An 11,328-nucleotide genomic window follows, 5' to 3' on the forward strand; every position below is an offset into this window, starting at 1 on the left:
CCCCCCACCCCCACCAAACGAAAAAGAAATGCCCCGGCACGCCCCTCATTTTGGGCTTACATTTGCAAAGCGTTTCCCGCAAAGCAAAGCGTCATCTGTTCAGAAACCTGCTGTTTGTGTTGTCTGTTTGAGCGGTTCGTCACCAAGTCTTTGCTAAGGGCTTGTACCAAACACGTTCGGAGGAAGCATCATTCTATACTACAACTTGACGTAAATTACTATCCCGGCCCGGCTGTTCTTATTCTGAGGGAGCATTTTTCAATATACTATTACTGATAATGACTCGAGAATAGTTCAAAACTAATCGAAATTACTGTTTTGTCGTTAGTGTTCCCAGCGAAAGAATAGGGTACCCTCTCTCTCGCACCTTACGGAAAAGCCTCGAGAGCGACAAGGAAAGATTCACTTTTCTTTCGCTGGGAAGGCTAGTGTCGTCTGCTCTCCACTGTCGACTGTGACCACGTGACCAGGCGCTGCCTCGAGTGTACAGTGTAGTGGTCCTCCTGTGAGAGGTACGCAGAGCAGTCCACTAGTTAGTACAGTGGCCCCGGCCCCGGACAGCAAACGCGCCGCAGCAGAAGACAATCTCTGCGCAGTGCACAGCGGTGGGGGGACTGCCCCGCCTCTCCCCCGGCCGTAGAACGAGATGCAGACAGTGTGCGAGCGAGTGCGAGTCTCCCAGCCGGCTCCGGGACCGGCCCTCGCCCGAGAGCGTGCTGTTGCGGGTCTGCCTATCCGACTACTGCTCCGGGGTGCGTGGGCCACCGTGTATTTTATGGCAATATTTTTTTACTTTGGGTTTTAAACCTGTCATTTAAAATAGTTGATTGGGAATAAACTAAACTGTACATTCCAACTGTACTGTTATTGCCCGCAGCAATAATGGTACACTGTTAAGAAATTGTTGTAAATTTAGAACACATTTGATGCAAAGTTTGATAGCAACAAATGTTGATAAAAAACAAAACATGTTTCAATCCAACAACATTCACAAAATTTTCTGAATCCATTTTTAATTTCAAAACAGTGTTCATTTACGTCTACCAGCACCATAAGTTTGTTATAACACAAACTTGTTCGTTCTGTAACGATATATCTTGCTACCATCAAGCATTCCAACGGTTTTGTTGTAGTATTACAACATGGTGAAAAGTAGGAATCGTGGTTATGGACCACTACGGTCAAAATAGAAAGAAGAATATAGAAAATAAGAAAATAGAAGAGATAGCAGACGGGTACACAACAATAAGGATACATGCAGAATAGAAAAGCAAGCTACTTACCCCATCGTCATTCTTCTTGCATTTGAAGTACTCTCCTTGGAATACTAGTTTTTCGTACCGCGGCCGTCGTGCATTGGGTCTGGAAACTGAAATGATAAAAATGTAAATTTGTCAGAAAATAAAGATTTATAAATAATGAAAACAATGAAATGAAAAGGAAACTATTCCTAACCTTTCTTTGGATGTGGAGAAGGACTCGAGTCACTACTATCATTAAGTTTCGAACCAGCAGTGGGAGGATCACTAAAGGAGGATCGTTCCAGGGCACTGTCAGAGCTAGAGGTCATCGTAATGCGAAGTGATCCTGGAGAACGTGAGGTTCCATTGGGTTCGATCAATTGGGCAACACTTGACACAGGTGTTGAATCAAAATGCATGTCCAGAGACTTGTCTGATAAAAAGCTAAAACTCATGCCAGCGAGCTTTTTGTGATCGATTTTCCTTCTCTCCTTGGAAAGCTTCGCTCCGCCGGCAACTCCGTTCGGCAGGGGCCGGGCCTGCTTGGCCTGCCGGCGGCGATGGTCGGGCCTGCGGCCCGACCATTTCTGTCACGTGATTTGCTGAAGAACACGATCAGTGATGTAGCGGGCATTCGGCCCGCTTGAACCCGTCGTCGTTGACTTTGCCCCGTACACACGAGAAAGGGATGTAACGGTGAAGCACCGCGACTGCAACCCACCCTTCTGCTTAGAAAACGTTTTTTGGGGGTGGGGGGAGAGTTTCTTTCCTATTTTGCGGTTTTTAGGCCTTTTTCTACAACTTATTGTTCACTATGGCAATTTTTAGCTTATTTTCGCCAAAAAAGACCAGCTAGCGCCTAAACGGTTGGAAATAGAGCGAAACGGACGAAATTTTCGCCTAGAAAGCGCTTCTTTGACGAGTTACCGCTTAGCACATTAAAAACTTTTTGGAAGAATTTTTGAACCTTGGATACCCTCATTCACACCATTAGGCGTGGTTGCCAGGATTTGCCGAAGGCGTTTCGTTCTCTAGGAGTGGACCTTAAAATACCCTGAAAATTTTATGTCTCTAGCACATCTCCTTCTAGTGGAACAGACAGACAGACACAGAGACAGACACGAAGTCGTTTGCATAAGCCCGCTGGATAGCTTTTTCAAAGCAGAAGCAGGGCGGGCTAAAAACACATCCGTAATGATTATGCACTGGGAGAGTCCAGCGACCAATTCGGTGAAATCCCCACCCAAAAACTTCTCTCAGATATCATATAATTAGAGAACAAATAAGACATGCAGTGGCAGCCGGAGACCCTGCGACGAGACCAGCTCGCCGACCCCTCCATCGGCCCTGCTCGCTAAAGAGCCCCTCGCCCGACGACGCGGCGGCCTACTAGTACTAGCGGCACACAAAAATAACCTGCAAATTGTGATATCAGCAAGCCACTTTGCACACGTGTTCTTAACACCCAAATGGTCGATTTGGCCCGCCGTACCTATCTGAAATATGCTGCGGGGGTGTTTTTTTGGGGGGTGGTGTTAAAATTACCCCTAAAATTGAAAGACGTTAAAATAAAGCTATGGGCGCGGTCTAAGAGTCGATTTCGGCTAAATCAGACCCGCCGAACTCAAAAATGGCAAAATAAAATCTTTTCGGTCAATATTTGGCCATATTGTGGGCCATTTTGGTCAATTTTTGGCCTAAATGACTTTTAACGGTTCTCGGCATGATGGGTATCGATTCTTGGGTTTTGGAGGGGTACAAACCGGTAGGAATGATGAAAATGACGCCTGGGTACTTATCTCACGCTGTCTGACCCGTGGGGTACCATTGGGCACCGTGAGAAAGATACCCCATAATACCGGTTTTGCGAATTTTGAGCTACAGACGCGATCAAAGGGTCGAGTCCGACTAAATTAGACTCGCTGAACTCGAAAATGGCAAAATAAATTTTTTCCGGCGGATATTTGATCATTCTGTACAAGATTTAACACACATTTTTCTGAAATTAGGGCCGAAATGCATTTGGGTGTTAAGAACAAGTGTGCAAAGTGGCTTGCTGGTATCACAATTTGCAGGTTATTTTTGATATCGGCGTTGTGCCGCTAGTACTAGAGGTCGTGACAACTTATCTTGACCGAAGAGGCCTCCGAGCTCGCACCCGGAGAACAAAAGAAATACAGGCCGCTCAGGAATCGCACCGACCCTACCCAGGCCAATAAAAGGCCGCCCCCGAGACCAGCCCGGGCCACATGGGCTGCAGCTCGGCTCGGGTAGGGCTGCACTTCTGGCGCGGACTGAAATTCTTCGGTCAAGATAAGTTGTCAGGACCTCTATACAGCCCGGCGGGACGCACGCTCTGGCTCCAATGGGACTCGCTCCGGCTGTGCGGCGGAGTCCTGGACCGCCGCTGGGCCCACCCGTCCGGAGAAGCACACCGCGACCACCTCCAGCTGGTCCTGCCCCGCCCCCGTGTAGACGACGCGGTGCGCAAGTACCACGGGCTACCAGGGACGGGCTCGCACTTCAAAGTGGCCCGCACCCTGGCCAAGCTGCGCGAGCGCTTCTACTGGCCCCAGGCGTACCAGGACGTGCGTGACGTCATCGCCAGCTGCGAGGAGTGCGCCCGTGAATCGGGCACGCACCACCACCGTGCGCCCGGGCCCATGCGCATACACAACAACAACAGCCTCATGGGAAGGTGGGCCATAGACATTAGACATTGCAAGGTACTCCCCCGCACCGACGGCCTCCCCGCAGTACGCCGCAGCCGCTCGCGCGAGCAACCGGCGATGGTACACACACCATCGTAGCGGTGAAAAACTTCACCATGTGGCCGGAAGTAATGGTCATCAATGGAGCGGACGCGGAGACCTGCGCACGCGCCATCGTCGACAACATCGTGTCGCGGTATGGCGCCTTCTCCATCCTGCACAGTGACCAGGGGCGCAACTGGGAGGCCGCCGTCTTCGCGGAGGTCCTAAGCCTCCTAGATCTGGCACACGCGGACCAGCGGGTATTATAGAGCCCCGCAAAGAGCGAGCTACGCGAGCTAACGCCAATGCCGGGTTGCGACGGGTAGATTTAGCTCGTCTCGTCTCGCGCTAGCTCGCGAGCTGGCGCGACTGCATAGCTCGTCTCGTCTCGCGCTAGCTCGCGAGCTGGCGGCGGGCGGCTGCGGCGGAGCTTCGACTCCCGCCAGAAACATTTAATTTTCTCGTCTTTCAGAATACCAAACTCAAAATATTATGGTGAGAATGTGATTTGGAGGCCCAAATGCAATTTCTCACTCAAATTTTGGTGCCAAAAAATTGTGCGATAGCGGGAATCGAAGCTACGACCAGCCGATCGTCGGTGCTAGTCGGTGCCGAGCTGTTTGGCGAACGTTCGGGTACTCTTCGGATGTGATCTGCTGGCGTCCGCTGGCGAGCTATCGTCTGTTCGCGTCAACCGGCGTCCGGAGCGTTGCTCGCGTAGCTCGCTCTTTGCGGGGCTCTATGGCCGGGTCGCTAGCAAGTTGACGCGCTGTGCTCACCGCGAGGAGACGAGGATGTGACGGCCTCTCGATCCGCAGTTCCACTCGGGATGTATAGAGATGTGAGTGGCCGAGTGGCTTGGAGTGTGGCGAGTGGCGAGCCGCAGGAAACGGGTTCGAATCCCACCGGCCGGCGCTGCTTTTCTTCGTCGTCTTTCGGCGCTGACGAAGATGTGACGAGAGGGTCACCAGTTGGCGGCGACAGAGTGGCCAAGCTGCGACTAACGTAATGAAAATAATAGTGTGACGAGAATGAGATGAGTGAGCGACGACTTGGTGACTTCTCTGGCGTCACTATCTCGTCACCATCTCGTTACTGACACGCCGCCAACACGCTTAATGTATTTGTAGTTTTTTGTGCAAACTTTTGCACAAAGTTGCGCATACATTTCGATTCGCACGAATTTGTGCGCAAATATGTACGAATTTGTGCATACGTATGCATAAAAACATGCACTTCTTAGCACAAATCTGTGCGAATGGAATGTATGCGCAACTTTGTACAAATAAAATCTACAAATCTGTTAGTGTGAACTGGACACTCCTTCGGTAGTACGTCGTTGGAGCGCGCTGACCAGAAAGGGACGATCTACTGACGGCCTGGTGCTCCGCAGTTTTACTCGGGGCGAAAACAAGTTGCAAGGTGTACCAAATGAATTTGCTATATAATTAATCTGCTCGTTCTTTACGGAATTTGTTTTGTGCTTGCTAGGGCACTTTGTTTTTGGTTTTGTGCATGTAGCACCTGCTTAGCAGAAGGTTAGTCAGTCCCGCCATGCAGTCATGTGACATTGGGGTGGTGACACGCGGTACTGGAAGGGGCTCTGGTTCTGGGGTTTGAAATGGCGGTGAAGTCTTCTCGCCAGACAGTTCATGGCAAAAAAATGGCCCCGGATTCAATGAAACTTTTTTTGCATGTGGCATGTTACATTTGGTGTATGCTGAGCGTCCTAAGTGGCCCCATCCGTGGGGCAAAAAGTCTCTTTTCTCACTTTTGAAAAATAAGGAGAAATGTAAGTAGGGATGGGGAGTAGGCTGGAACTTGTGAGTTGGAATAAGCATCTACGTGATAGAAAGATTCAAATATTGTTTTAAAAAATCAACAACAAAAAAATACATTTATTTTTCAAATATTTAATGCAGGACCAGGGTGTAGTGGGCCTCGGTCTTGGACGGGAGCAGGGCGTAGACCAGCGACAGCGCCACGGCAGTGTATGGATCTCCTGTAAATGCTGCTGAGCGCACCACCAAACCCAAGATAGTGAAAATTTGGGTAAAAATATGGGGTGCAGTTTCGAATGTTCCATCGAGAAACCACATGATGTATTTAAAGAGGATTTTAATATTTCTTCTCGTGCTGAAGACAATCACTCGATTATTTTCGTCACCATCGTCTTCTTTGAACGAGTCGTAAAGAACAAACTGTACTCCGCCTAGGGTAGATTGATGTCTAAAAGAAAGAGGGAAAAGTATCCTAATATCGTACACATATAATTCCAAGAAGGCAATAAGCGATGTAAAGATAGTAGATACCTGTCAGGAATTTCTCGCAACTCCGATAGTGATAAGAGATCTCCGAACATTTTGGTAGTTCTGTGCGGAGTATTTGGGTCAGCGGCAGCTCGGGGTGGTCACTTGCGATCCTTTCCAAAGTCGTCACTACCTGTCCAGCTTGTACCTCTTCACGATTTGGTGCGTGACAATGCCTCTTCTGCTAGAATCATATCGCCGAGTCCAGGATGCACTGGCCAGTCGAAGCTTTTTCCGCTGCCAATCAAGCTTCACGCAAACGGTAGCGACTGCACGCCAACCGAATCACAAAGAAGAAATGCCACGAGCCTGTCGAATGCCAATGCATAGAGGACACTCCCACTGTGATCAACATGCGTAGACTTCTCGGGGCTTCTCTGGGCACGTATAGAATTTAGAGATAAAAACATAAATTCTTGCAGAAGGTTGTGCTGCTTGCGAGATTGTTCTCTGATTCACGGGCTGATCGTTATTACAAAAGCAAGCATAAGTACCGTCCCATCCCGCCAAATTGTAATTGCATATCGATAGTTCAAATTTACTTCGTTCATAAATCGCACACAACCGAAAACATTCATGTGATTTTCAGAAAACTTGCCAATTTCGAAAAAAAAAAAAAAAAAAAAACGCACTCAAGGTGTAGGAACCGCCTAACTCACTCTAACGGCGAAGACAAAAGTGACGAGTCGGACATTTAATTGCGTATACTCTCAGATAGCAGCGAGGGGTGCCTAAATAGGTTAGAGCGTGTACACTACCAAGCAAAACAACTGGAATTCCAGTTGGTTTAGATATGCGTAAGAATGTAACTTTTCAAGCACAAAAATAGTGCAACCTGATTTAGTTTGTATGAAAACTCAATACCGGTAAAGCTGCAAGAAAAACAAAGCGGGTTCGTTCTCAGCATTTGCAATCAGGCTTCACCGGAATAACTGAATGCCTCATTCATTAAGTGAAAGTTGACCCTCACTACGTACAGCGAGGGGGGGATCACCTCGAAAAATCAGTGTACAACCCCCAAAAAAAGTCACAAAAAAGTCACAAAAAGTCACAAAAAAGTCACAAAAAAGTCACAAAAAAGTCACAAAAAAGTCAAAAAAAAGTCACTTTCCGTAAAATCATTGTACACATTTCGCATGACTGATCACCCCCTCGACGTACAGTAGACATGGCTATATTTATTGAGGTGGTTGACAAATGGCTATCTTTCTGAGCTGGGCAGACAAACGGCTAACTGCTTTCCCCACCTCGCGACTTTGGGTTTTAATATCTCGCGGTAGAGGTTATGTAACACGTTGAAACAATTTTTCTTTGAGGTTGTCAAAGCAGGAAATTTCTTAACCGGTAATTTTATGTCTCCCGCTTCGGGAGTTATTCCACACGGTGAAAAAAGAAGTAGGTTTACAGGAAAACTTTCCTTGACGCAAGTTGTAAAATTACAATTTGTAATCGTAAAAATACATGTGGTATGTAGCGACTTCAAATCACTTAGCGAGTAAGAAATGAGCTGTCGTAAATTTAGAACTTAAATTACAATTGGAGTTTACAAATTTTTTGTAAATTTACGACGATATTTTTCAAAGTGCACGGCAGCCACGCAACCTGGAAGTCAGGGAGGTAAGCGAAAAGTCAGGGGAAAATATTGGTCATGTAAGAGTCAGGGAAATTGAACGTTTGTCAGGGAAAATGACTGGATTTTGTTCCAAGGTGATGTGCTCAAGATCTTGGCGGCACTTTTGATTTTTTGGGACTCGAAAAGTACTTTTTCAGCGTTGGCACGTTCCTTCAAAAGTAGTTCCAAAAGTCTGAGAATTATGAAAAAAAGTCAGGAAAACGCCAGGGAAAAGTCAAGGAATTTGAAATCCCCGATTGCGTGGCCACCCTGTATTCAATATAAATCTGGACAACCCTTACCTCAATGAAAAGCAGAAAGCCGTTTGTCGGCCACGCTCAGAAAAGATAGCCGCTTGTGCGTAGGGAGGGTCGAAGTCATTGATTCTTATTCACTGTGTGACATTAATTTGTTTTCGTTCCTTTTACGTACACGATTCTGTCTTAGTTGTGAGCGCGACACTGCTCAATACTGCAACGTTGTTCATGTTTGTTGCAATCGTGAACCAAGAAGGCACCGATGGAAAAGCTATCAGAAGCTTTGCGGTAGGTTCTGAAAATCTGACAATCTTCACCCAGGGAAGCTTATTCTTCGCCTAAGAAAATGCGCTTGCACGTTTGCTAGCATAGGCTAAGTAGGCTAAGTATAGGCACGTAAACAGTGAAAGCCACACGGGTGACATTTTAGCCCAGAGGGCTCTTCTTTCACAATTCACCCCTTAAGAGACCATCACATATTTTCTAAAATTAACATATTTATTTTTAGGCCACTCTTGTGAGAGGAACACCCTCAAGCGCTTAAGGTAAGGCTTCACTGAAAAAAAAACGCGCAATATAGTCAAAAAATCAAAAATGATTTTTTGACGGAAAAACCATCTTTGGATCTTCCTCTATACGAGGCTGGTCCGTTTTTACCCATGAAAATTTTGTAAGCCGCATTTTTCTACAGAATTTGATTTTTTTTTTTCGAATTGACCCGGGTCATTTCTTACACAAATTGTACTATCGCAGTCTCTATTTGGTTTAAACTGTTTTAAATGCATGACATACTGCGAACTGTTGTAAAATATAACCTAAAGGTTATACGGAATCGGTTTTGTTTGTTCTTTTGACCTCAACTTTCCTAGCAGGCACTAAAAACAACTATAGAAACTTTAAACTTGTTTTTCTCGAAACAAGTTTTTTGAAAATTTGAAAAATTCCTTGCGCAACAGTTTATTACGTAGAAGGCTGCAATGTGGTATGTGACTTCCTTCAAGTGTTAGAAAGAACTGACCAATAAGCTTTTTCACAATATTTATGTAGTTTTTATATTGAGGTCCTGAAAATGGCGAAAAACAGCACAATTTTCAGCTTTTGTGACAGAACTCTCTTCAAAAATTTCCAGAGAGTTTTTAAATCACATAACTGGCAACATGACACTGGTCAGACCTGAGGAATGGGTCAAAGAATATAACTTTTAAGGGTTGGGTCTTAGAGCCCCGCAAAGAGCGAGCTACGCGAGCTAACGCCAATGCCGGGTTGCGACGGGTAGATTTAGCTCGTCTCGTCTCGCGACTGCATAGCTCGTCTCGTCTCGCGCTAGCTCGCGAGCTGGCGGCGGGCGGCTGCGGCGGAGCTTCGACTCCCGCCAGAAACATTTAATTTTCTCGTCTTTCAGAATACCAAACTCAAAATATTATGGTGAGAATGTGATTTGGAGGCCCAAATGCAATTTCTCACTCAAATTTTGGTGCCAAAAAATTGTGCGATAGCGGGAATCGAAGCTACGACCAGCCGATCGTCGGTGCTAGTCGGTGCCGAGCTGTTTGGCGAACGTTCGGGTACTCTTCGGATGTGATCTGCTGGCGTCCGCTGGCGAGCTATCGTCTGTTCGCGTCAACCGGCGTCCGGAGCGTTGCTGGCGTAGCTCGCTTTTTGCGGGGCTCTATTGGGTCTCTGCGGCATGATTTGTTGCGCAAGGAGTTATTCAAAGTAGGGCCATTTTTAACAAAAAATTGCTATAACTTAGGAACAGTTTGAGCTACATGTCAAAAAAAGTTTTTTTTTAACCCTCTTAAACATACCAAAAGATGGTACACACTCATTTAGAATTGTAGGTAAATCTCATTTCAGTGGAGCCTTACCTTAAGATAAGACTTGGGTAAAATTGCTATATTCTAAACCAAAAATTTAAAAAATATCAAGCCTTAGACAAATGTTGTTTTTTTTTAAAAATAATTTTCCCCTAAATTCCCCCCCCCCCCCACCTGCGGGTCAAACGGTTCAAAAGTTATGGGCATTTTAGTTTTCAAATCGATGTGTTTTTGATAGACAACTTGCGGAACAATTTGACCCGTAAAATCTTGACTCCCAATAAATGGTTTTTTTTCTAAATGTATTCAACAGATTTTTCATTTGATTTCATTCCAGACATTTTCAAAATTGTCTAATTTCAAAATTTGTGCAGTAAAAATTTCTACTTTTCAGGGCCCATTCATATCTTACGCCGATAGGTTCTACCAGTGCGCGAAGGAGCAGGGTAAATGGTCATGGAATATGCGAGTTACACACTTCAATCCACAGAAACCGAAAGAATTGCAACTCCTTAGCGGAAATATGACTGCTCCAGTACCAATAGACGACAGCGCCTGGGTAAGATATTGTTGGCTGAGCGATAAGCGAAGCTTATTACTCCACTGACCGAGAAAGCTTCATTCTGTTTGTTTGTCTCTTTGTTTGTCTGTCTCTCTGTCTGTTCGCACAATAACTCGGGAAAGATTTGAGAGAGCGATCTGGGAATTTCAGGGTCGTTTTGCATCAAAAAAAGACAGATCGAGTTCGAAGATGAGCATTCTAGCTCAGAAATTGACTTCTAAAAAGATCAAAAACCACAGGTTGCAAAATATTTCTTTCCTTGAAATATTTTTTATTGGCTCCTAAGTGGTAACTCAGCAAAAGAGAATCCCGAGGCCGAAAATGTCGTCCGTTTTGCTCTATCTTGTACCGTTTCGGCGCTATTGGGCATTTCTTGACGAAAACAACGTGAAAAAGACAAAATGGTCTATTAAATCTTAAAAAAGGCTTCATGTCACAGAATTGTAAAGGGAGTAATACTTAAACCACAAATTACGGGTCGAACCACACCCTCTTTTGGGCTTAAGGGTCCCTAGATTATCTAGTATCACTAAAACGATGATTTTTACAGAACAATCTGTCAGAATTCGAACTTATAAGGGGGGCAATATGAGTTACAGCAGTCAAAAATGACCTAAATTTGGACTATGTTTGATGCTCTTGCGCTCCATTTTGGTCAGCATGGTGACCTCGGGAGGCATGTTCTACCTTACAGTAATCCTTTTAAAGTAATTTGATCCTGGGGGTGACCATTAACTCCCCTTCTACTGACCATGGGGTCAGCTTGGCTGTTTCATG

General features: G+C 45.8%; 2 protein-coding genes across 4 annotated transcripts in view; one reads left to right on the forward strand and one right to left on the reverse strand.

The window, feature by feature from the left end:
- Positions 1 to 5,859: 5,859 nt before the first annotated feature.
- LOC127751301 (uncharacterized) lies at positions 5,860 to 6,451 on the reverse strand. Its single transcript, XM_052274620.1, has 2 exons — positions 6,307 to 6,451; positions 5,860 to 6,223 (listed from the first exon to the last, which is right to left on the reverse strand). The coding sequence occupies exons 1-2, from the start codon at positions 6,354 to 6,356 to the stop codon at positions 5,908 to 5,910; spliced, it is 366 nt and encodes a 121-aa protein (XP_052130580.1). The 5' UTR covers positions 6,357 to 6,451; the 3' UTR covers positions 5,860 to 5,907.
- Positions 6,452 to 6,560: 109 nt separating this feature from the next.
- Positions 6,561 to 11,328, forward strand: part of LOC127751299 (uncharacterized) — a 13,364-nt gene continuing 8,596 nt past the window's right edge. The window contains exons 1-3 of one of the 3 annotated variants that reach the window (XM_052274616.1): positions 6,561 to 6,684; positions 8,363 to 8,460; positions 10,384 to 10,548. In XM_052274616.1, coding sequence (XP_052130576.1) covers positions 6,657 to 6,684; positions 8,363 to 8,460; positions 10,384 to 10,548 — 291 coding nt within the window. In that variant the 5' untranslated portion in view covers positions 6,561 to 6,656. Of the gene's footprint in view, positions 6,685 to 8,361; positions 8,461 to 8,680; positions 8,718 to 10,383; positions 10,549 to 11,328 lie in introns of those variants that run through there. The other 2 variants (XM_052274618.1, XM_052274617.1) reach the window with 2 other exon arrangements.

Source organism: Frankliniella occidentalis, unplaced genomic scaffold, assembly GCF_000697945.3.
Source record: "Frankliniella occidentalis isolate FOCC.00 unplaced genomic scaffold, Focc_3.1 Scaffold418, whole genome shotgun sequence".
Classification (NCBI taxonomy): domain Eukaryota; kingdom Metazoa; phylum Arthropoda; class Insecta; order Thysanoptera; family Thripidae; genus Frankliniella; species Frankliniella occidentalis.